General features: G+C 45.2%; 3 protein-coding genes across 3 annotated transcripts; 2 read left to right on the top strand and 1 right to left on the bottom strand.

The window, feature by feature from the left end:
- Nucleotides 1-2,004: 2,004 nt before the first annotated feature.
- Nucleotides 2,005-12,366, bottom strand: rtn2a (reticulon 2a). Its single transcript, XM_076143028.1, has 10 exons — nucleotides 12,336-12,366; nucleotides 10,770-10,823; nucleotides 10,099-10,635; nucleotides 9,154-9,384; nucleotides 4,378-4,585; nucleotides 4,156-4,294; nucleotides 2,516-2,585; nucleotides 2,337-2,383; nucleotides 2,179-2,237; nucleotides 2,005-2,080 (listed from the first exon to the last, which is right to left on the bottom strand). The coding sequence occupies exons 1-10, from the start codon at nucleotides 12,364-12,366 to the stop codon at nucleotides 2,005-2,007; spliced, it is 1,452 nt and encodes a 483-aa protein (XP_075999143.1).
- A 2,274-nt stretch (nucleotides 12,367-14,640) lies between these two features.
- ppm1na (protein phosphatase, Mg2+/Mn2+ dependent, 1Na (putative)) lies at nucleotides 14,641-19,291 on the top strand. Its single transcript, XM_076143017.1, has 6 exons — nucleotides 14,641-15,046; nucleotides 15,508-16,082; nucleotides 18,491-18,608; nucleotides 18,720-18,834; nucleotides 18,925-18,988; nucleotides 19,259-19,291. Exons 1-6 carry the CDS (start codon nucleotides 14,641-14,643, stop codon nucleotides 19,289-19,291), a joined length of 1,311 nt encoding a protein of 436 aa, XP_075999132.1.
- A 2,720-nt stretch (nucleotides 19,292-22,011) lies between these two features.
- Nucleotides 22,012-24,915, top strand: LOC142992532 (amino acid transporter heavy chain SLC3A2). Its single transcript, XM_076143004.1, has 8 exons — nucleotides 22,012-22,390; nucleotides 23,083-23,247; nucleotides 23,335-23,410; nucleotides 23,533-23,608; nucleotides 23,687-23,745; nucleotides 23,816-24,008; nucleotides 24,081-24,188; nucleotides 24,424-24,915. The coding sequence occupies exons 1-8, from the start codon at nucleotides 22,012-22,014 to the stop codon at nucleotides 24,805-24,807; spliced, it is 1,440 nt and encodes a 479-aa protein (XP_075999119.1). The 3' UTR covers nucleotides 24,808-24,915.
- Nucleotides 24,916-25,256: the final 341 nt, after the last annotated feature.

The following is a 25,256-nucleotide window of genomic DNA, read 5'->3' as shown; positions in this document are numbered from 1 at the left end:
CAAAGAATGCAAACTGCTTCTTATGTAACTGTAAGTAACCCCAGCCGTTAATCCTCTGCTTGGGGCCCGTTTAGGGGTCAGTTTCTCTAATTGTGGACGCTCACGTTACAGCCTCTGTTAATGGAAGGTGTCCATGACTTTTAACAGGGTTCATATGGATTTTGACCGATGAAGTGTGGCACTGAGACCACATCTGAATAGTGCAGGGAAAACCTTACACAACTGAAATGAAATGGGCCACAATGTTTGGGCGTCGTGTTACGTCTGTTAGCCTAACAAGGCTTTAGCTTAAATCGTACGATAACAAGGCAATGAAGCAGACACATACTGGTGAGGCCTTCAAAAACAACAGCCCAAGCGGGAAACGTGGACGTTCAGTTGCATCGTATCCTGAATTTTATTAATTCTAAAATTGGTACCTACAGTATATTACAATTCAGTATAAGATACCTGCTCATAGTACACTTGTGCAACCCGACAAGTATTGTACACCATACAAAATACCATTCTCACAAAGGCAATGGTCTGGTAAATATGCGTTTAGTGGTTTGTTTTGGGAGAAGTTGTGGTGAGTGAGCCGTCGTTCGCTAAGTGCGATCATGCAGTGTAACCTGTGGTTAGAAAGGCACCGTCTGTATTTCCCACAATCCTCCACAAGCGTCCCGTGTTACTCAATAAAACCAATGTCTAGTATTCATCTTCTTCAGCGGGGAATATAAGCGTCATTTCGTTTTGATAAGTGAGAGCAATGCTAGATGGCGAATCCGGGTTTGTCTCCACCGATGGAGATCCAAACTGCAACAGCCAGTAAGCAGCGGTGTGAAACTTAAAGCGGCACTGTGTCGACCTGAAAATGCTTCATATTAACGTACAGTATGCAGTATGTTAGAGTATTGGGTGAAGCTGATTGGTCCGGTGTCTGCTCAGTAATGCCCTAATGTGGCTCGCGTTTGTTTCAGTTTCGGATAAACAATTGCACCGTTATTTGTAGCTATTTTGTAGTTCTTTGGGGACGATCGAGTGCAGCAATGTTCAGAATTCCCGTTGCCCCGACTCTCAATATCAACCAGGGGTATGAGGTCGGAGCCCCGTTTCAGACTAACTAACAGACTTCCTACTTCACTAGTAAGTAACAAAAGCTCTGCACATGTAACGTTATGCTCCGATCGCTAAACCTTTTTAATTTACCTTTATTAAAGCAGCGCTGTGGTCTGGATTTGGAGTTTTGCGACCCTGACATAAATGTAAACAAAAGACAACAACACAGCGCTACAGGGCTCTAAAGATCACAGAGTGCTGCTTTAAGACGGGGACATAAAATTCAACAAGCGATGAATGAATGAACAGAACCAAAGTATATGTAAAATAAAGAACAAATGTGATTTTAATGTGATCTTAAGTTTCATCTCAGCGAGCAGCAGGTCAGACGTCACACACACACACTCGCACTTTGCTCACATTCATACAAATGAACACACAAACATGAAATGAAGAAGCATCCTGACATGTACGCGTGCTGTGGCATGGACGCATGCATTCTAAATTGCTTTGTAATGCTGCCGTGTACAACGATGACCTCCGGCTCTCTGACCTCTGACCTCTTTGTCAGACTCTGTGTGTGAGGCACTGGAGCTCCTGTTCCAGCCCTCAGTGCCTCATTTGGATTATAGCTACGAAAACTTCCTACTTCATTTTACACCATAAGGACAACAAGCATTTCCGTCGACGAGCTGCATCGTTCAGCGTTTCCATGACGATATCTTCGAGAGTCTCATCCGCCATCCAAACACCTCGATCTTGTTTTGTTTAAGAACCCAGTTAGTGTAAATTACCATGCGTAAGCCCCATCATCATCATCATCATCATCTTCATCATCATCACCCCTCCCCTCCCCTCCCCCCCAGTCTCTGGAGCTGGGAGCACAGACTGCTGGGTAAGACATCTGAGTGACAGCCTGTAACCCTGGTAACGACTCTTGGCCGAGTTCTTGTCGACGTGTTTTGTTTAGTGGGTTTTGGGTTTGGCGCCGCCGGGAGTGGGGTCTGCTGGGGCGCTGCCGCCATGGGCCAGTCTCTGCAGGCTGCACCAGAGGAAGAGAAGAAGAAGAGAGGGGACACGGGTTCATGAGCTGGGGTCAACAGCGCACCTGGAGTCGTGTCACTGAGCCGCCGTACTCACATGTCCGCCACGTTGTCGTACTGGCCGGTGATCTTAGCGATGACGGCGTCGACCTGTTCCTGTGACAACGCCCATGAAGAAACAAAGTGAATACAAAACAAACAAACAAAAAGGGTGAAATGTAAAGCATGTGTGGACGTGCAGGTGGAGGCGTTTACCTGCCGCTGCTTGTAGAAAAGTGGCACAGAGAAGACGGCGATCACACCTGGACCACAGCAAAGAGGGAAACGTTACCATTAACACATAAAACATCTGTAGGTCACAGTCAGTACAGCTACAGCTCCTCTTCATCAAGCACACTGTGTTTCTGTGGATTCTGTGTTGTCCGAGTTCTTACCCATGACGAGCAGAGTAAGGCCGTTGCACAGATGTCCCAAATACGTCACGAGGTACATGAGAGCCAGGAACTACGAGCAGAGAAAGAGAAGATCCATCAACAAACAAACCCACGTCTTGCTTTACGTTTAACCTGGAAAAAGCTTCTCACACTCTCTATACAGCAGAGGGCCACAGAGCACCATGACAGGGATTGAAGTCTTCGTCTCCAGCGATGATGGAAGGAGGAGGAGGAGGATGGATGTGTAATGAGAGAATCCCTCAGGAGATTTAGACACTAAACATTATCATCGATCTGATGCGTTTAAGGTAAGATTTTAAGCAAACACTGATACGATACAGTTGAGCCCTTAAGTGGAGCCGGGGGAGGACACAGTGTGTGTGTGAGACGCGTTGTCATTGGATACGGTGTGATGTTGGTGGTGAAGGAGAAGCACGGCAAAGAGCTCAGGTTGAATCCTACTGCGATTTTTGATTGTGAGGGAAAAAAAGGTTTTGTCTTTTGCTATTAAGCATCAGATTTGTTCCAATGTTGATCCGTGTGAAATATAAATGTAAACCTTGAAACAGAAGTGTGAAGGAAACAAATGTTGGCTGAGCGCTGCAACACTGAAGCGTTTCATAGATTGTTACTGAAAATGAAACTAACAAAGGCATGAAAATTTGGCAGGGAAAAGGTTTGCGGATGAGTGTTAACTGGAGAATCTCACCTCCCTGACTGAGGAGGAGGAGGAGGAGGAGGAGGAGGAGGAGGAAGTCTCAGCCAAAAGACAGAGGAGAACAGAGACACAAACAAAACAATGGAGCACTGAAGAAGCAGGCATGCAGGCGTGAAATGGAAAAAGCATCAGTCAGCTTGACAGAACAGAGAGAGAGAGAGAGGCAGAGAAAGAGAGGCAGAGAGAGAGAGAGAGAGAGAGAGAGAGAGAGAGAAAGGCAGAGAGGCAGAGGGAGAGAAAGAGAAAGGCAGAGAGGCAGAGAGAGAGACAAAAAGACAGAGAGGCAGAGAGAGAGAGACAGACAGAAAGGCAGAGAGGCAGAGAGAGAGAGAGAGAGAGAGAGAGAGAGAGAGAGAGAGAGGCAGAAAGGCACAGAGGCAGAGAGAGAGAGAGGCAGAGAGAGAGAGAACTGCATAGCGAAGTGAATTTCCTCATCACTCTGTGCCGTGCCTTTCTCTCTCTCTCTCACTCTCTCACACACACTCTCTCTCTCCTCTGTGTTTCGATCCTAACAAAATTAAAGTGATACTGTGCCTTCACCCGAGCAGAGAGGGAAGCGATCTGCTGCAGATGGAGATAGAAACCTGCAGCAGATCACAAACAGCCAAACAGTGCAAGTCCAGCAGTCAGATGTTTAGCAGGACACCTGGTACAAGTCTTAAGTCAGCTTAGGAACACTGAGTGAAGGAATGTAGTGTGTGCTGACGTATGGGCTGATTAGACTGCAGATGGAGGACCGATTGATCCTCAGCAGGACACACACTGAGCTCACACACACAAAGCAAAGCCTATAGATTCATATGAAGGCCATGAGGTCTGACGAGGGTAAACACAAGCTACAAGGTTGAATGAAGACGTGATTTTCTCCCCAACAGCCTCACTAACAGTAACAACAATGATGTAATCAAGTAGCCGAGCTCACCTTGAGAGAGTCGAGGAGGTTTCCCACAAAGATGAGTCTCTTCAGAGCGTCGACAGCAGCCAGGAACATGACGATGGCTCTCTGCATGTAGTGCTCCGCTTGCTTGCCACTAAAGCCGATGTCCAGGTCCAGATACTTCCTGAGAGACGACAGAAAGGAGGAGCGTTTAGGAGGCATTTAGTCAAAGCTCCCCACGTTCTTCTGAAACCGAACGCGACCTACTTGAATGGGTGAACTCCGTCCCCCCAGTTGAGGACGTGGAGGAGTTGGTAGTAGATGCGGACTGAGATGGTGAAGCACACCAGAGCCAGGGAGACTGTGGAGACCACGGTGATGATGCTGAGCTGGAACAGGGACAGCAGGCCCACCACCAGCCCCGTCAGCACTATGCCCGTCCGCTCCGTCTCCTTCCAGTAGATCAGGTCCATCACTGAGGGAGAGAGAGGGCGAGAGAGAGAGAGAAGATGACGAGGTGAAGGGAGGAGAGGAGGGACGAAGGAGAACAAGAAGCGAGAGTGAGAGAAAAGTCGAAGAAAAGGAGGGAAAGGGTGCCGGGCTGAGCGATTGATGCCCTCTGGTGGAATTCCAAAGAAGTGCGACTGGATTGTGTCGCCCACTCCACAGTGAACTCAGATGCCAATTCAGAGACATTACATCATCATATTAACATGGACAACACTGTACTATGAATGAACGGACTCTCCAATCTTTCATCATTTCCACATTCTTGCGTAGATGTTTAAGCTGGACACACACGTGGCAGCAGAGGATCTTGGGAGATCTTTCCTCATTCCCTGTTTGGCGTCGCTCACAGCACCATCACTCATTCTCCACTCATGCTCGCTCGCCTCAGCTCACCTCTGACCAAAAGGTCAGTAAGTGAAGGGGGCAGCAGGCACAGAGGGAGAGCGGAGGGCTGATTGTTCACCAGTGGAGCGTGGAGGTGGTTGGGAGGACACGGAGCACAGATTGATTTCCAGCCACTCAGGAGCTACAAGGACACGTCGAGCTCCACTACCAGCTAAATTTAGCCCCCCGGTGAAGGAGGGAAGCTGAACTGGCGCAGGAGGGACCCTGAATGTAAATGCAGCCTCTGGTAGCACCTGCTGACAAACTTCAGACCTTTTCCACACCCGGCTAGTTTCCCTCTGTCACCCGGCAACAGCTGCTGTGGAGACAGACGCCTCAAAGAGACGGTGTTTAGACTGTGTAACATCTTTAGACGGACAATGACTGAGCCTGGATCACACTCATCAAGCTCTGACTAAACAAACAATAGACTTTACAAATTCTACAGTCAGTGCAGTCACATTCATAAAGTGACAGTCCACCTCTAGCTTCTTTCCTTCACTCTGTTAGTAGTCAGTCTGTCAGTACCAATCGGATCATTTGGACACGTTGGATTTGGGAGGTTTGGCCGCCTTTGTATCCTTTGCACTCCATTGTCTTCTTCGCTCTGAGGCCTGTGAACACGTCATCAGTGTAAATCCAGCTTTAGAACGAAGGAGGCCTGTGTGGTTACAGTGCACAGACAGCAGGTGGGTTATTAATAATCATCACTGCAGACAGTTAATCCCCACGCTGCCCCTGGAAGGCACCTGTGGCCGGGCTGTGTCAGGATTACTCAGCACACAGAGCCACAGGGGGCCTCTGACTCAATACGCTGGACCGACTAAAGAACAATAGGCCGGAGGTTGGAAGCCCACATGAAAGCTACTTTACTGTAAATAAAGACACGTGCTCAAGAGTCCACATCCTGCTGGGACTTGCCCGAGACTCTGATTCAGAATCGCAACATCCTTAATAACGTTTTCAGGTCATGACTGAAGTCGCACACCAAACGTTTCTGGTTTAAACAATCTGACATATAAATCTACTTTTTCGAGGACTGCACAAAAACTGCATCAAACTACAGGCAGAAGATGAATCTGCAGAAGAAGCGATACATAGTTCATCCCCACGGCTGCTTTTAAAGATGATCCAGGTGGATCAGTGAGCCCACGTGATCACAATCATTGTGGTTCAGATTTGGCATTTTCTTTCTCTTCCTGTCAAATAAAGGCAAATGTTTAATTAATAGTTAAATAATAAAAAAAACAGAAGGAACAGAGCTCAACTTCTGCCCCTTAGTTTTGTCCCCAACACAAGCTTTCACACACCCTGCCCCCCCACCCCCAGGTGCATGTACAGTAAATTAGGTCAAACTGCTATGAACGCCCTTAAACAAGGCAATAGACTGTGTAGATCTGGAGTTGGAGCTTCCTCCTTCATCTTCTGAACCTTCATGTTGTTTCTTGAACCAGGAGGTATCAGATCACTTCTGACCCCATTACCACATGTGTGGTCACCGTCCCCAGATAATTGTTTTTTTGGCAACTTCTCATGTTTTCCGTGATGACTTGACCTTTTCAGAACCCTAACCATCAAACTTTATAACAGAAACCTGAGCTGAAGCAACATAAAAGGTGCAGAGCGACCAGCAGCCAGTCTGACATCATCGCATTTTATCATCAACATTCATCTCATGTGTGCCAGCAGAGAGCAGCTGAGTCAGATTGTTCCGGAAACTCGCAGTCCTACGCTGTGTAACGCGTCTCAGCGCGGCAAACTCTTCCGCCGCTTAAGTCATTACACACATTAGTACCATAATTTCCTATCTGCATGCCACAGCGGGACGCAACACTCATTTGTACGTCTGAACCAAATTAAACCACGACGACTGAGATTCACAATCAAGGACCAAATATTCACACGCATGCAAACAACTCATCAGGTTAAAAAGACAAACGCACCTCCAGCTGACCGTCTTCAGCAACTCTGCGAGTAGCGAGACGATCAAAGACAACGCCACCGCAAACACACAACCCTTAACGGCCCACGACTTCAAACCAACAGCATTCAACTCCGATCCAGACTTGGGATTTGTGGCTTTCCCCTGCTTGCGGGTCGGTGAAACCAAACACTTGCACACTTTGCGGTCACACTCAGCTCCTGAAGCAGCCTCTGCTGTTGTAGGCCAACACCGACATCTCCAATCGTCACCTTTTGGTTTTAAGCACGAGGTCTCACCTTTGCTGGACATTTTGCTGCTGCTCCGGTGTTTCCGCTCACACCCTCTCGCTCTCTCCGCGCCGCTGTGCTCCCTCGCCCCAACAGACTGTTTTTGGCTTCTCTCCCCCGTGCCCGCTCAGCAGTCCAAAGGACCAAGCTCCCAAAATAATCTAAACCGCAGCACCGCCCAGCCCAGCCCCCCTGTTCAGACCCCCAAGAGCCCCAAGAGGTTCACACATAAAGAGATGACCCAATACTTTCAGAATCACGGGATCTCCTTACGTGAAAAGCAAATGTGCCTTTTGAAGCAGAAAGAATGTGCGCTATCTCCTTTAGATAAAGACCTAAAGCACTTTCACACATGCACTCTAGTCAAGAAGACTTCCTGCTATTATCCCAAGTTGTCGTGGCAATCGTCCTCCTGTGACCCTTTAAAAACATTCCCAGATTGATTCGTGGGGAACAGGGGCCAGCTTGTAATTAGTCCAACCTGAGAGAAGGTTCATCAATATTGATGAGGCCTGGAACATTTGCATTTAGCCGAGCAGAGACGCAGGAACTCTAGCAAAACAGTCAAAGTTTTGGGGTCGGGGGTTATGTAGTATTTCGGTATCACCTGACACAGATCGACCAATCGCGCAAACATTTCCCGCAGCTCAACACCGTCCCGAAATTGGATTGCGATCAGGGCGTGGAGGAACGTTGCAGCCTTGTGCAGAAAAATCAGGACTCTTTAACTGCACTTGTTTGACTGAACTTCATGCGTTTATGGGCGATTATAACTTATTCTGATTGAGGTTTCTTGTCCGTTCATCCGAGAATTGAAGACATTGCTCTAAAGTTAACCTCACCAGAGCTAATAAACCACGGTGCTATATGAAGGGTTCGGCTTGTGTGCTATTTTTTTCAGGACACCCTAAACTCATCCTCTGTCATCGGTCCGAGCTACACATTCATCACGGTCGGAGGGTTTAGTGTGTGTGTGCAGCCGCCCACCCACTAAAATAAGACCAGGCTCCACTCTGAGTGATGCTTCCCCTTAAAGTGCTATCATCATAATGGAGCTGGACCTTCTCTTTGCTCTCTATGTTTGCATGCATGTTGTACGCGCGCGCGCGTGTGTGCGCGCGCGTGCGTGCGTGCACGTGCGTGCGTGCGTGCGTGTGTGTGCGTGTGTGTGTGTGCATGTTGAAAGCTCTTTTCAGTGGACAACAATTGAAATCACAGAGGACGAGGGAGTTTGTTACTGTAGCCTATTTTTGTTCTTTTCCCATAGTTTTAAAACCTGTGCTGCAGTGAAAGAGATAAATTTGAGGCCAGCTTCTCCTTGAAAGCTCCTTGAAAAATGCAGAATCGGAGAGATCAGAAGAATCAGCGAGATCGGAGAGACACAGTCGATAACAGTCCAGGATTTCCTCCAAAGTTGTTGCTGGAAAAACATTGTCGATTCCTACAGCAACTTAACCACTTTCTAGCATCTGGGAATATCGCAATGACCTCATGACCTCATGACCCCTTGTTATTCAATGTGATGAACCCATACACATGGAGGGAATGAATAGCACACACACACACACACACACACCTCTCTCTGTGTGTGATACACTCTGACAAAGCAGTGATGTTGCGTCTTCACAATGTCAGCTACTTGCCAGGAATGTTGCCCCCCCCGCCCCACACTTAACCAATCCTTCGCCAACTCCCAGTAGAGCGTCACTATGGAGACGCTATTGAGTGCTCAAGACTTCCAGGGGGTTGCGTCGACTATACGTATTGGCGTCGCGCCTGCTCTCGTTTGTGAGGGGGAAATCTGATATTTGCTTCCTTTACAGTATTGATTTAAGGAGAGACTGTGTGTGTGTGTGTGTGCGTGTGTGTGTGCGTCTTACTCAGCACCAAGAGGGAGAGGTGGTCAGGGGTCAAAAACACGAACATCTCCAAGCGTACCTGCTATGTGGGTGCATACTGCTGGGTCCTCTGATAGGTCGAGAGCTGAAAACCAGTGCTCGCTGACCAGCTGTTCCTGAGAGTTTAGACCAATGGCGGCGGACGACGCAGGCGTTGTGTCTCCTCTCAGCCCGCCTCGGGGTCGCACTGATGTGAGCAGCTTGACTGAGATGGTTTCCCTGGAGACGGGAGACTCTGGCTCAGGGAGAAGCGAGGAGGTTGCTGCTGCTGCTGCTGCTGCTGCTGCTGCTGCTGCTGCTGCTGGGAAACAGAACATGATGTCACCATGTGATGACAACACCACTGACTCCTGAGTCTGAGCTCAAACGACTGATGACACAGATCACAGAAAGGCAAATCAGGAACTATTTTCAAATGAAAGTATGATACATGTGCACAACTAGCCATCTCATCTCCAATCGTTAAGACGGGGTCAAACTGAATCAGATGAAGTATTCTGCAACCTTTGAGTCCGGAATTTGGGGACTACTGTGATTCACCGTGTGTCTATCTCTGTATCACATCACATCAGTTTCAACTCTCAGACGCTCTAGATTATCATAAATCGGACAAGACAACTGCCTCGTGTCTTTACAATTTCATATTTGGCTTCCTACATATGTCAGCATGCACAAGATATACTGTATCGTCCGGGAATTGTTCAGTCTGGGCATGTCAGCAGATGGAGATGTTCAAACTGGAAAAGAAAATGGAGAGCACACAGGAAAACAAAGGAACCAGCAGACAGAGGAGTATTAAGCAAACAACGCTGAAATTCCATTTTCTTTTATGGCCTCTACATTGTGGTTTACCAAACGTGACACCGGCCCCTGAGGACCCAGGTGAACATCACTGATGTGCACGTGTTTGCTTAAAATGCAGGCAGTGACGCATAACAGCCCCTTTAGGTGCTCTCCCCCACCCCTGCCCTCTTTATTGTCTCACCCTGTTGGGGACCGTGTTGGGGGGAGGACGGGGATGAAGAGGGAGTCTGGGGAGTCTCAGGCCAACTGCTTTGACCCTCATGTGGGTCAGGGTTCTGGGTAGAGGGCTGGATAGTGATTGTCTCAGTTTGTCTGTGCTGCTCCCTGCTGCCCACCACGTCCTCCGCCCTCACATGCTGCTCCCTCTGTGACGTCCCCTCTTCTTCTTCTTCCTCTCCGCAGAGGAAAAGTTGAGGATCCCAGTCTACATCAGGAGAGTCCAACAGAGTTTCCAGTGTGTCCGTACGGATCAGAGGAGAGCGGCTTCCCCTGGAGCCCACCCTGCGGCGGTCACGGAGGTGTCGCGAGGCTCCCGCCGCCTCAGCCTCAGCGATGGCGATGTAGGAGAAAGTCTGCTCGAAGGAGCTTTGACGGGGCGTGCCCCAGATGGAGGGCGATGAAGTCAGTCCATCGTCATCATCTACATCTCCCCCCTCCTCATCCTCGGACCACTCCCTGGCTGTCTGCAGCTCATACATCTCCGACTCCTCATTTCCACCTGGATGGAGACAAAAACGAGAGAGAGAGAGAGGCAGAGTAGTAAAGTAAGTGTAAGTAAGTGCTTACAAAGATAACAATATAATAATCACACTATACTCATTTAAAAGCATTATTTAAGCTTTGTTTTGGTACCGTCGGTGCAGGGAGGCGTGGAGTCCGGCGTGGACGCCACAGAGCCATATTCCTCTGTAAGACAACAAACGTCACATTTTACTCAGAGCAGCAACAACAAAACTGTTTGCACCACACACTCACTACAAATCACTCCTCTCTTTGATCCTGATGGCGCCTACAGAAACAAACAACCCAGGTGAATCAACATGGAGGTTGACGAGATAAAACCAGCAACAGGCACCATGGAAACACACACCACTTAGAACTTGATAAAAGGTAATAAAAATAATCTTAATAATGATTTTCAAAAGCCTTTTGCGGGATTTTGGGGAAAACCCATTTTGAAAATGTCATTATTTTTTCAGTGATTTGTATAGAGCCCTTGTATTCTACACAGTCACTTATCAAATTAAGCTCTTAAACCACTGTCTGCATTTTTCTTGTTCAACGCAGCTCATACTGGCAGTCAGCATCTCACATAATACCTCTTTTTTTCCCGGAGAGCCATGGTAACATTCACCGTAATGATTGATCCCTATGTGTTCAGTTTACAGGCAAAAACTAGAGAAACACGCATATTTGAAATCATAACTTCACGCATAATAGAGACGGAAGTTTCCATTGGGTGTTTTCTGCTTTCATGTCGGTGTTTGTGTAAATGGTTTCTAGCAGCGTGGTCTAGAGCAGAGCGTTCCTCCATCTATGTTTACTGCTCTGCCTCACTATTCTAGCGTCACTTAGTGGACAGTCTAGGTAATGGCTTTAAGTTCAGTGAACCTGGAAATCCCCTTAATCATCCAGTTTTTCCTTTGTTCACAGCCATCATTTATATTTCAGTCTCATGTAAATAAAAATTGATCGAGCACCCAGATTGTTTTCCTTTCAGGTGGTTAAACAGCAAACATTAATAGGATTATCTATTATAACAACAATAAGTCTGAGTAAAGTAGACAATGTGTACAATAATTTAAATCCATCAGAACTTGATTATTTATTGTCACACTGTAGTTCAATGAATCATTGCTCAGTTGCTGGCAGTAGCAAGGCCTTCATAACATGAAGTGGCTCATAAATCAACACACACACTATGAGCGCAGCATGTTCTTGCCACACACAAACATACACCCACACTGTATAAGCACACATAGACAATAATTAAACAGCTTAAATGTAGAAAGGTAGCTATTTAGACAAAAGAAAAGGAGAAGTTGTAGGTTACGACCTCCCTACGTCTAAAAATAAGTTGTCTGCAAACAAACACAACCTGCACATGAGTAAACAACAACAACACAAACATCTGTACATCAGTGAGAAAACGCAGAGACGCTCTGTTTCTATACTATATTCCATGCATTCAGCCATGTGTTTGTTAGAGATGAGGAGGGAGGAGAGTAGGATGACGGGGGGGTCGGCTAACGCGCATACAATGCTCACAGCAGTTAGCAAGAAGAAGATGCTGAGATGCAATTATGCGTGTCGACCGTACACACAGAAAAACAAATGCAAACACACATGCGCGCACACACACACACAGACAGACGCACACACGTCGACCAGCAGGCAACAATACAAAAGCAGACTCACGGCAGTGGGAGAATCCTAAAACCTGGCCCATACTCCATCAAGGCATCGCTGGGCTCGGCCAGTCTGGAAGCCCCCCCCCTCCTCCTTCCTCTCTTGCCGGCACTCTCGTCCTCTGCATGCACCTCCCTCTACCTCTCTCTCTCTCTCTCTCCTCCTCCACCCTCCTTTCTCTGTGTCGTTTGCTGCGCAGCTTTGCCGGCCTCCCCGCTCCGTCATGGCAACCCCTCCCTCTCTCCATCACTCAGCAGCCCCTCCCTTCCTCCCTGTACCATGCTACCTCACTCCCTCCCTCCCTCCCTCCCTCTCTCTCCTCATCTGGTCCAGCATCATTAGGACTGCAGCGGAGGAGTGTAGGATACGGGGAAGGTCTCTTGTGTCACTTCACCTCAGGATCATAGAAGTACTGCCATTATTGCCTGGACAAATTACACCAAAACCAATCATTAAAAATGTATAAACATGCAAGGGCGCATGTGCAGACGGGCGATCCAGACGTTAGCCCCACCTAGGGTCCACTGCCCCGGTTTGCTACAGCAACAATACAACAAAATACTTTATATGTATAGCTTTACCTTGTTTTATAAATATATTTTTACATAAGTAAATTAATTGTACATATACAATAACTCTATAATACACCGTGCAGAGTGGATGGGATGTGATATCGGGCGATACAAATACATTAAATTCCATTATGATTTAATTTAGATCCTATACGGAACTCTTTAACATACAGTTCACTCTATATGACTATGGGACACATTACAAAACAATCTGGTTGTGTTACATCCATTTGTTGCAGCCTCAGGCCTTTAAAAATGTCGTCCACCAGGGGGCATCATCATGCATCTTGCACTTGAGAGTTGTAGCATGAGAATTAAGATATATTTTCAAGTTGCTGGGGCACTGACAAAGGTCTTTATAAGGGATATCGCTTGACAAAAGTTGGAAGAGTGCGATTCAGGAGAGCTGAGGCCATTTTCCATTTGAGGCTGTGCATGCGTAGATTTACTGTATGTGCAGCTCCTTCATATAGCCATAAGATAAGCACAATCTGTGTGTGTGATGAGTGAGTCTGGTTTGAATAAATAATGGTAAACAAACACACTTTACTGTTAACCAGCTGATAAAAGGTTAATTCCTACTTTTAGCTGGTTAAGAACAAACTTCCACTCAAAACGTACTTAAACCTATTAAACCAGGTCAGCTGCTCCAAATACACACAGGTACACGGGTAATAAGCTTAGGAGGCACGGATATGATGTTAGGAGGACCAGGAGAGCCACATATAGCACAAGGTAGGGTTTGCTGCTCTGAATTGTATTTGGAACACTATGCACTAAATGTTTGTGGTTTTGCTGAATGCTGCTAGTTTTAGTATTTTGACATTTTATATTTGGTAACTTTATATATTTGTTCTATGAGTTACTGTGAAACAGAATGTTGACAAAAGGTGCTGCAAAATATTTGCTTTCGTTAAAGAATGCCAATTCTGATGGTATCATGCCGTCAAATTAGTATCCAGAACTTTCACCGATATTAAGATCAATCACTAATATGCTGATATGAGGACATAACTATGTGCGCTGTTGTATTGTGACATCTTACACAAATCGTGATGATAGGTCACCGCTTATATGCTAAATACATTCAAACATACTGTACTATGCACGTATATTCAGTCTGAGCTCTGTTTATATGTCAATTTGTTGTTCTTTACCTATTTTTTCTCAAACATAAACACACTTGGAGCTACATTCACTTTATGGAACATATTAAGATTATTAGTATACTTAGTAGAATAGTATAGTAGTAGTAGTAGTAGTATAGTGTAGTATTATACAGACACTGATTCATTGAAACCCTCCATGTTGAGTAAAAAGCTCAATGCTGATAATCCGAAAGCAGGTGATTATCAGGTTAATGCAGCGAGGAGGGAGGAGGGAGTGGGTGAGGCCGAAGGATAAGATGACACAAATAGCCAAGCCAATGCAAGCGCAGGACAAACTCAGGGAAGGGCAACACGCAGAGAAAGAGAGGGAGATAGGGAGACAAAGCATAGAGGATAGAGGGACGGATTCTGAAACTATGATGTGAGAAAAATGGCTGCGATCATTTGTAATAGAGAGACTAACGAGTTTTAAAGTAAATAAAGTAAAAATTGCTTTTTAACTGCTGGGAGTGCCACAGTCTGACAGCTGCCCTGGACCTGTTGGGGAAAAAACAGGGCCGCAAGAGGGGCACCAGGAAAAGACGAGCCGCCGTTAGGTCGAGCAGGAGGCTTGAGCGCAGGCTCCGCAGAGTCATGAGGACGGCCAGGCGGGCGAGTAACGTGGAGGTGCCCTCCTTCCTCCGCCAGCTGGTCAAAGAAACCGAGAGGATGGTCACCTTCTTCTTCAAAGGAGGATCCCGCGAAAAGGAGTCAGAGGAGGAAGACAGTTTTGACGAGGATGACTTACTGCCGAACCCGTACCTAGGCCGCCCCATCTTGGAGAAGCACGTGGCAGAGGGGGGGTCCCATTGTGGGTTGAACTACGCTGTGGCAAGCATGCAGGGCTGGAGGGCTCAGATGGAGGACGCCCACACCTGCATGCCCCAGTTAGCAGGCGAGCGGGCAGATTGGGGCTATTTTGCTGTGTTTGATGGACACGCTGGCACCACGGTGGCCAACTATTGCTCCAGACACCTACTGGATCACATTCTGACTACAGGTAATCAAAGAATGATTGATTAAAGACCATTACCAATCATTCAGTTGTGGAGAGATTGATCACACTGACACTGAACCCTCATACACACCACTCCTTCAACCACCACTACCATGACCCAGCAAGCATCCCTTTTCCTCTCACCTCTTTAGGTAAATGTCGTCTACACAAACGCATTCATCAGAGCTGCATTGTTTTCTGCTGATTCTCCTGAATTGTTATCATTATCATTTCACCAACACAATGTAGATAAACAGCACCACTTCAACTTGACATGGGAAGCAAAAAATGATTTATACGGCTGCGGTGACATTGTTCAATTCGTAAATGAAAGCTCTGTCAGTCATTACGTTTACATGCACTCCAAAACGTAACGTGTTGGTCTGAAAGCAAACAGCAAAGTCTGAAACTATACACGTTACAAAGTTCATAGGAGAACCTCATATGTTTGTCATTGCCCACAGGTGGCATCAAAGCTGAGGATGAGGACCCTGATGAGGTGAAGAAGGGGATCTGTGATGGCTTCCTGAACATTGACAGCCATATGCACAAGCTAGCTCGCCAGGATAGCTGGGACCGCAGTGGCACGACCGCAGCAGCCGTGATGCTTTCGCAGCGGTACATTTATTTTATCAACTGTGGGGACTCGCGCACCCTGCTCTGCCGCAACGGCCATGTGGTCTTCTACACAGAGGACCATAAGCCCTTCAACCCCAGAGAGAAGGAGCGAATCCAGAACGCCGGGGGTTCAGTGACTCTGCAGAGAGTAAACGGCTCTCTGGCTGTTTCCCGGGCATTAGGAGACTTTGACTTCAAAGGGGTGGAGTGGAGGCCCCAGACAGAGCAGCTGGTGTCACCCGAGCCAGAGGTGTACGAGCTGGAGAAGATGCCTGAGGATGAGTTCCTGATTCTAGCCTGCGATGGCGTGTGGGATGCCATTGGAAATGAGGAACTGTGTGCCTTTGTGCGCAGCCGTCTGCAGGTGTGCGAAGACCTCAGAGAGATCTGTACCCAAGTCATCGACCTCTGTCTCTACAAGGTGAGAATGTAAGAAGGGCGGCGAAGGGGTAAAGTATTCACTACTACAGAAACGCATGTTTGCGTCCTGGTAGGGAAACTTCCATTCAAATACAATTCATGCAGCCTCTTAGGCTCTAAAACCCTTAAAGCCCGACATAAAAGCATCTGATCCAGCTCCATCATGCTTTTGACACAGGTGGTGGAAGGAATAGAGCAGAATATCCTAAACGACACCTACAAACCCATATACAGTAGACTGGGTTAATGAAGATAGAAAAGATTGAGATTATCTGCTGGTGATAACAGAACCTTTGAGAATTTGTATTTTGCATGTCCAAATATACCATCAGTAGACTCAACATTCTTTGGTCCAAAGTGTGTAGGCACCCTACCATACCATGTCGCTCAGTCATATAGGGTCAATCTGCCCTTAAGTTTCAATTAGATTTTGTTGATTTAATGAGAGGTAACTTTTTCTCAGACTGTTTCCTTTTTTTCCTGGATTCCAATTTTTCCATTTTAATCCAATAAATTGCTTCATTCACAGCTTCCATGTATAAATGAAAATCCTGAAAATACAATTTAGGTAGTAGTGGTGTCCACATACATTTGGCCATGTAGGGCAGCTACCTAATGAAATTCAGTATACATAATATACAAAGACACTATGGAATGTGCTGGCTCATGGAAATGTCATTTGGGAATACTGAAACTAACAACATTCATTTTGCGGCGACACCTACATTATACTGTATATCACACATTCAGTGCTGTCACTCTGTAGTCTTGGCTGAGCTGAAATCCGACCCATTATTCTGACCTCAGCTGCCTGGATTTCAGTTTTTTAGAGATAATATTACAGCAAATTCATTTATGAACAACTAGATTTACATTAAGAAGGAGGGGGCGGGAGGTGGCAGGTGTACACTCTGAGCAGGGTATCTGTGAGAAGGAATGGCGTCGATTGCGATTATGTAAGTAGATTGTCTCTTACAGGTCCTCCTAATGCTTGTTAGCACTGTCCATCTGAACACTGAAGACGTGTGCGTTGAAGTGCGAGCAGAGAATAGCTGGGCCTATAAATAGACGGATCAGGGCGTGTCAGGACATAGGATAGGGCAGAAGAAAGGCTACACATGACTGGGATTAAGACTGAATGTGAGTGTGATCGGAGCTGAGTAGACACCAGCTAAGAAAGGCTTTAGTCTGGCAATGAACCACTGCTATTTATTTCTCAGAAAAAGGCTTAGAGCAGCTTCAGATAGACTAACTTCATGTTCTTGCACACACTGAACGTCACTCTTCAGCTCAGTGATGTCACAATGTCACACATACACACACACATTATTATTTTGAGGTAAATGTGTTAAACAAATACATCTTTTACACTGTTCACATATTTCATGTTCTACTGAGCTCATTCTGGCAGTCAGCGTTGCATATAATACATATTTTTTTCTGGAGGAACCTGATTTGTGAGCAGTGAAGTTTTGATTTAGCAGGCAAAATTTCGAAACTAAAAATCCTTCTCAACTTTACCTCAAATGTGTCCTTAGAAGAAGTTTCCTTCAGGTGTTTTGTGTGGTGGTGAAGTTCTGGTGGTTTCTAGGAGCCTGGACCAGAGTGGAGCAGACCTTTGGTGCTGTTTTACAGCTCTCTATCTCTGGGTAGGGGGCTCTTGCTATGCCATTAAAGGCATTATGGGGGGACAGCAGCTTTCATCCATCAGTATGATGACTAATGACAGTAACTATCCCCCTTTCTTTTCTTTTAATTGCCCAATGCTTGAGCACCACAGAATAGACAGTCTGGCTGATGGTTATTTCAGAGAACCAAGATTCCTTTTATTATCAGTTTGTTATATTATTTCTGTTTATGACAATCATCTTCATAAAAAATAAAAAAAGATCAAAGATCCAGTGGTGATTCCACACATTTGATATTAATTGTGTAATAGTTATCCCCTGTGTTATCCACTAACCCGTTTACCACATGGTCATATTAAGTTCACCCGTATGATTGTATGATCAACGATTGTGTTTATTTCATGACAATTCAAAAGAAAGCTTCTGGCTGTGCTAAACCAATTCATTGATTGATCAATTGATCGATCAGTCAAATAAGAGACAATTAACTGAACATATTAATAGGTAGCAGCAGTTTATCATCTATCAAGAAATTTCTGAAATCTTATTTTTTGATTATTTATTTCAGTGGTTTTTAAGTTTGTGTGGTTTTTAAGGGCTGTTCATTCTAAACAAGACAAGTCAAAACACAATCTTGGGCCCTGGGAACTTGACACTGTTAAAAAGTTGATTGAAAAATATTGAGATTGCTTTAAAATTACAACGATAATAATAATTGTCCGCCCTCAATAACAATGCTTCCTACTAAACTTCTTTCTTGTTTGTTTATTCCTCTTCACAGGGCAGCTTGGATAACATGAGCATCATCATTATCTGTTTCCCTGGCGCCCCCCAGGTGTCACAAGAGGCATTGCAACAGGAGAGCGCGTTAGAGGAAACGCTTGACAGGAGAGTGGGAGGTGATTTTCTGCCAAGATTTTCTGCCAAAGGCTTTACTCAAACCCAACCAGAAAGTAGATTACAAAGCAACCCCTCCCTAAATTAATATACATCTCTGTCCCCCTTCACAGAGATTGTCAATGTGATGAGGTCCAGTGATGAGGAGCCTGACCTTCTGTATGTGATTAAGAGCCTCACAGCAGAGGGAATACCTGGGCTTCCACCAGGAGGTGGCATCACAAGCAAGTGAGCAAACAATCAAGCTCCAAACCCCAAGATCTGTTTACAGTGGAATAAACTTTGAGAGTTATAATACCGCTGTTTCTCTCTTTGCAGGCGAGAATGCATCATCTCTGCTTTTGAGAAACATGCAACGATTCAAAGATCTCAGGAGCCGATGGTAAACCAGGTTTCATTAGACTCAAGCAATGACAATGACCTGTACTGAGCCATATTAGTAATAAGCCTCATTTATGTGAATAGGTTTCCTTAGGATTGGTACGGTATTTATGAAAATAATGTCTCTTGACAAATACTACGTTGTGAACTCTGACTACACAGTCGTGCTTTCCTCTATTTTTAAGTGACAGTATTACCTGGAAAATACAGTTATGTGGAGAACATATAGCAGTTTCATGAGTCTAACCTCATTGTTCTGTGGCATTTACAGGACGTTGAAGAGGAGAAGGTGGAGTCAGAATGAAATTGTTTCCATGGAATTGTCAGCTTCAACAGTTCCATAGCGACCTGCTCGAACAGGAGGCTTCATGTTGTAGATGAGCACTAATGCTGCGTTTGAGTCGTGTTGAAAATTGGAAAATTCCAATTAATAATTTGGAAATTTCATCAAACACCTCACCAAGTCGTATTTACAAGGCTAACACTCTTAATTATTGATGGACAACAACAACAAACATTTTCAATTGGGGAAAAATGGCATGCAGATAAATTGTACAATGTGTGTCAATTTTAGAGAAAATACTTTACCTCGATGTTTATGCCATGTATATATTGTTGTGTCATGGTAATTTTTCTTAGCAGCACTCAAACAGAAGATGTTGATGTCTACCACCTCCTGATGACACCCAAAGGCAATGTGTAAATCACATAAAAACACCTGTTGCTGATGTTTGTAGTAATATTGGAATGATGTTTTCCAAAATAAGTTATCATTGCATATATTATTATTGTAATAAAGACCTTTTTAAGTTCATAATCTAAGGCATGATTTATGCTGCCCGTGTATTAAACCAGACAGCCTGATGATGGAATGCAATAGCTCAGGAAATAATTAGTTTGCACAATCCTGTGAGAGATCAAAGGTGGAGGGAGAGAGAGAGAGAGACTCAATGTAAGGGGTGAGATGTTCCCAGGAACTAACACTCATACCTACTTAAATATACACTGCTGCACTTTAGAGTGGATATGCGACACGTGTTCTATTGAACAAAACAGATTAGTTAATTGATTTGAGTGGAGTGATTAAGCTTTCTGGTGGAACAGCTTGTTCCAACTTAAATGTTTAAGAAGACAGATTGTACAATAACATATGATAATATAATAAAAGCCATTCAGTTTCAATATGTTAATGAATAAGTGAGTTCACACTTCATCCCATTTAAACTCAAACTTGCCCGCATTGTGTGGACACCAAGCACACAGGAACATCTGTGATTAGTCAGACTGATGTGGAACATTATGCAAATGTATTATTATTATTAATTTATATTGACTATTAATGCTAACCTAATAATAATAATAAAAATAATAATAATAATAATAATAATACTAATAATAATAATAATATGGTTTAAGTCAGAGGAAGGATAAAGACACAAACAGAAGGGGCTCACTCTGGCAGTCATGGGTTCTGCAGAATGTGTTGCCAAGGTGTGGTGAGGCTCCGCACCTCTGTATTAATTGACTCAGCAGAGTTTTTATGGAGGAGAAGCCTTCTCACCTCCTCACTCCTGGCACGCCAAATCAACAGCGCAACAGCAGAGCTGAGAGCACTTGTGGAGAGGGATACAGAAGAAAAGGTGGACAAATTGAAAAGGACCAGAGGAAGAGGAAGAAAAGAAAGCTCAGAGAGAACTTGTGAGTAGAAATGGGGTTTGCAGTAACACATAGGAGGGATGTTGGTGAATTATGCAGTTTGTGTGTTAGATAAGACACATGTGACTTCCTTGATCTACATAGTACTGGAATGAGTGCAGTCTCGTGTGAATGGAACTGAAGTATGCAGCAGTGTTGAGTTTGTCCTCCTTTTTCATGTCCCGCAATCCCATTTTACTTATGATGTTGTTCAGGTTGAGGACACAGTTAATGGTTTTCCTAGGTTGCATCAATTTATATTGAAATATATAAAGTTTTGTCAAATTAACATCTCTCAATGTAACTCAAGAGTACTGTATTTTAAGACATAGAGAGGCACAATGATCAATCTAGTTGATGGTACAGATCCGTCCCTCATATTTCAGGGTTACCTTTCTTATTCAGAAGCGTCGGTGGGTACAGGTACGAGATCACGATAGCTTTATCATTTTGATAATATTCTTATTATTTTAGTCTTTAATGTCATCATTTTCTAATTATCTCAAGAAAACAAAGAAGTGAGACAAGATGATTTTCCTCGACAATTCAAGAAAAACTATTTTTCTGAGCTAAGGCATGGAGCTGCCTCAGCTTGCTTCAGGCCTTGATTGAACAGAAATGTTATGCTCTCATCAATGTATTCTAAATGGCAAATTTTCTGCCATTGCTAAAGATTGACAATTCCAGATATCACAGTCAAGTCAGGTCAACTTTATTTGTATTGCTCCATATCACATACAACGTCTCAAAGGACTTTACAGGCCACAATTTCAGGAAATTCTAGAAAGACATGGACAAACTCCAGAGAAAACCTTAATGTACAATGAAAAAAGGAAGACACCTAGGGAGAGAGAGACAAGAAGAGAGAGACAGAGAGAACTTAACTTTGGTTTAACTAAGGAAGGTTTCCATAGGTGAGTAGCAGGTTTGTCCAATCAGCTTTCAAGTGAGAAATCTGGCCCCGCCCCTTGTGCTCTAACGAGACTTAAGACTTCATTTGACTACAAAAACACCTGTTGGACGCAGATTGGAGCAGGTTTTGACCCGGATCATAACAGAGCCACGTAGTGGGTGTTGTTGGGGCAGTCTAGTTCTATAAAGTTAAAGCCATTGGTGCCATCTGTAATCTTACCCGTGGAGCCAACTCCTAAAGAGGCCCCAGAGGAGACACACACCACGGTATGGATACGCATCAAACAGCCGCAGACAACTTTTACACCGTGTTAACGAGCAACAAGTTGTGCCCGCTATAACCCGAGCCAGCATGGCGATCCAAACTGAAACCAAACTCATTCATCTATTTGTGTGACTAACCTGCAGCCAGGCAGCATGCCTCTGGACGCTGGAGACCCGGGCTACGGCAGCGTGCCAGCGGCCCCAGTGCACGGCCTCCCGGGCACTGTGGGCGTGACGGAGACGGCCCCGCTGCTGATCCCGGAGCCCGAGCTGGAGCCCGTGACGCGATGGCAGCCCCTGAGCATGGAGGAGCTGGAGTTGGCCGCGGGGGGTCCGGGGTGGAGGAAGTTTCGCTCCCGCCTGGTGCTGCTCTTCTGGTTGACCTGGTTGGCCATACTCGGCACCGCCGTGGCCATCATAATAAAGAGCCCCAAGCCGGTGGCGACGCCGCTGAAGTGGTGGCAGAAGTCGCTGTTCTACCAGCTGCAGCCCCCCATGTTCATAGCCAGCGAGGGGCCGGTAGACATAAACGGTGAGGCGGCGAAGGTTTAACCCAAGGCTGTCTATCTAGGGTCAGATAACGTCTAGAAAAGACACATTCAAAGACTTCCCAAAGAAACTGTAAACTACCTTAGAGTCCCCGTCCAAAATACCGGACCTCAGTTAAACCAAACAAAAATGGCCACCGGAAATGACATGTCGTTAATTTTGCTCACACATTTCAAGAAAATGTGTATCTTAAAATACACATTGTATATTAGTCTCATAAAACCAAAGGACATTTCCACCATCTTTGTTTGGTGTGGCTGAAGTAACCGGGGCTTAGACTTAGGTTAAGGTTAACATTCCTTTTTTTTGCATATCTCAGACTTCACTTTTTTTTTTTGCCAGCTTGAGAATATGTGTGGTGTCTGCAAATGTTTCTACAATTGCAAGAAGGTCAACAAAAAACCCCACATGGTTTTTGGCTCCTTTGTCAGAAAATAAAACTGCCAAGCAGATGAAACATTCCCAGCTGCCAATTTTGTTAGCATAAGAAGAAAAGTCCATTATATATCTACAAAAGAGTTTCCATTTAAGTAACATTTGGATGGAAGAGGCTTTGTGGATTTTGGCAATGTTCCACATCTTGTGGTTTGCATTTATCTTCAGAAAATAAGATTATAATACAGGTGACTAAAATGTTATCATTGTTACTTCGATCTCTTCCTTGTCCTGTCCAAGATATATGTGAGCAGTTTCCCTACCTCAAGTCTCTTGGAATTGGGGTCCTGATCCTGAGTGACATGTTTGATAAGAAGGCATCTCCTGCAAACCTCAATGTGACTGATGAGAATGTGGGGACGATACCTCAGATCCAGCATCTGCTAATGGAGTGCCATAAAGCAGGTGAGTGAACGGTCCTGGGTGAGTGGACTCGCATGTATTCTATGTTTTCTCACTGAGATATTTACTGGTCATTCTCCACACCTCCAGACCTCAAAGTGGTGTTGGACCTCTGTGAACTGGATCTGCTGGGACCTGGACTTGCAGCGGGAAATGTGGAGGAGCAGTCGCAAAGTTCAGCCAACATGCTGGTAAAATGTGTTTTCAGATCACACTGCTAAACATGTCCTCAAGTGAGACTTTGAAGTTCTTCAAACACACCACATGCATACATTTCCTTCCCCAGAGTGCATTGAAGTTCTGGTTGGACCAAGGTGTGACAGGATTTGCAATCTGTGACACAGATGCAGTGTATTCAGAAAAGGTAAACTCGCAAAATACTGGTCTTCAGGAAAACAAGATTTTCATTTACTAACTTTTTTCAATAATGTATACATTTCAGACGCTGCTGAGGTGGAGAGATCTGATGAAGAAGTACACTACTAACGAGGATGAGGAGAGGTGTGTGTATGGTCACATGGGGATGTTTTACTTTGGTTGGTGTTGGTGGACAGTCTTTCTTTCTTTTCAGGATTGTGGTGGTGAAACAGATGGGAGACGTTCTCCTTCCTCTCAACACCTCCGAACACACCAACGTCACACTGGTGCATATGGTCATCAGGTCAATACTGCAGTCCACCAATCACCTTTTGTCGCCGCAGGAAGTGGCTGTATCCATAGAGACACACTTGCAAACATCCGAAGATATATGGCCCAGTTGGACTGTGAGTTGGACGAGCGTGACAGCCAAATATGCAGAATTGTCTTTCATGGTACTGATGGTTTGTGTCTAATAGGTTGGAGGAAAGACAAGTCATGACTTGAAGAAGTTGCTGCTGGTGTTGATGATGACTCTGCCAGGCTCACCTGCAATCCAATATGGTGAAGGCATTGGTGAAGTACAGGTAAAGTCCTTGCTTGAGATCTCAAGCTAAATAATTCAGTTTCAAAAGGCGAAGTTGCTGAGTCAAAGCTTTCGGTCATACAGAATGCCTCGTCGAGTGTTGATTCTTCCCATGGAGAGCAGACCAACAAATCATCCGATCCTCATGCGGTGAGCAATGAGGCAGTTGTACCTGAACAAGTTCTTTGCTAGTTTATGCACTTTCTGACACCAGTCTCCTTCATCCACCCCCCCAGGGCAAGGTCATCGAGGCTGGATCTATAGCTCTGTTTACCTCCCTCAGCCACTACAGATCCAGAGAGGAAACGCTTCTGTATGGCACTTTAAAGTTCCTCCCATTCAACTCTTCATCTCTGTCCAACTCCACGTTCCCTCCCTCGCCTACCTCCATCCTGGCCTTCCTGCGCTCCTGGGGATGTGTTCACTTCCTAGTCCTGCTCAACCTCGGGTCAGAGCCTCGAGAGCTGGACCCGACCTGGCTCCCAATTCTGCCAGAGGGTGGCGTGTTTGTAACTAGCACAGAAATGGACCGTTCTGGGGCTATCGATCTGGCCGTGGTCAAACTGAGGCCACATGAAGCCATCGTCATCAAACTGTTCGAGGCAGGAAGCTACTCGTAAAGTTTTTACCAAGGGACTGCAGCCGTGCTGAGAATTCAGTTCTCGCAGAATAAAATGTCTGCCAAATGTATTTTTACAGTGTACGGATTGAGTTCTGACAATAAAAAAATTGTGATATCATGGTAGCACAATTTTTCTTCAGAGTATGTGTTATATCAATTTAAATATACAAGTTGCAATTCGTTCTGCATGCATTTGGTGCTTGCATTTACTCTTTGGAGTGATCCTTGTTTGATCAACCCATGTCTCAATCCCATAAGATTGAGACATGAGGAGGAGGCAAACAAATCTGTCATTCCAGTGGATTTCTAACTGACGTTTTATTGTGTAAAGTGCACGTTCAAAGCCATGATTGCCGTTGGAGAAACTGACTTCATCCAAAAATAATGCTTGGAAAGTGCACAATTTAACCACACGGGGGTGCAAGAGTACCAGTCACAGTGCTGCTG

Source organism: Genypterus blacodes, unplaced genomic scaffold (genome assembly GCF_046128005.1).
Source record: "Genypterus blacodes isolate CSIRO-AG114 ecotype Tasmania unplaced genomic scaffold, CSIRO-AGI_Gbla_v1 ptg000003l_1, whole genome shotgun sequence".
NCBI lineage: Eukaryota > Metazoa > Chordata > Actinopteri > Ophidiiformes > Ophidiidae > Genypterus > Genypterus blacodes.
This window is presented reverse-complemented; position numbering and strand designations above follow the sequence as displayed.

What these genes read in the sequence shown, in the direction of transcription:
- LOC142992532 (XM_076143004.1), top strand. Translation starts at nt 22,012, where the DNA reads ATGCCTCTGGACGCTGGAGACCCGGGCTACGGCAGCGTGCCAGCGGCC. An exon ending in GGGGCCGGTAGACATAAACG is followed by an intron (nt 22,391 to 23,082) that starts GTGAGGCGGCGA and finishes GTCCTGTCCAAG; the next exon opens with ATATATGTGAGCAGTTTCCC. An exon ending in AAGGCATTGGTGAAGTACAG is followed by an intron (nt 24,189 to 24,423) that starts GTAAAGTCCTTG and finishes CCACCCCCCCAG; the next exon opens with GGCAAGGTCATCGAGGCTGG.
- rtn2a (XM_076143028.1), bottom strand. Translation starts at nt 12,366, where the DNA reads ATGGGCCAGGTTTTAGGATTCTCCCACTGCC. An exon ending in CACGCCTCCCTGCACCGACG is followed by an intron (nt 10,636 to 10,769) that starts GTACCAAAACAA and finishes GTCTCCATCCAG; the next exon opens with GTGGAAATGAGGAGTCGGAG. An exon ending in TTTTCTACAAGCAGCGGCAG is followed by an intron (nt 2,238 to 2,336) that starts GTAAACGCCTCC and finishes GCGTTGTCACAG; the next exon opens with GAACAGGTCGACGCCGTCAT.
- ppm1na (XM_076143017.1), top strand. Translation starts at nt 14,641, where the DNA reads ATGAGGACGGCCAGGCGGGCGAGTAACGTGGAGGTGCCCTCCTTCCTC. An exon ending in GCTTGACAGGAGAGTGGGAG is followed by an intron (nt 18,609 to 18,719) that starts GTGATTTTCTGC and finishes CCCCCTTCACAG; the next exon opens with AGATTGTCAATGTGATGAGG. An exon ending in GGAGGTGGCATCACAAGCAA is followed by an intron (nt 18,835 to 18,924) that starts GTGAGCAAACAA and finishes CTCTCTTTGCAG; the next exon opens with GCGAGAATGCATCATCTCTG.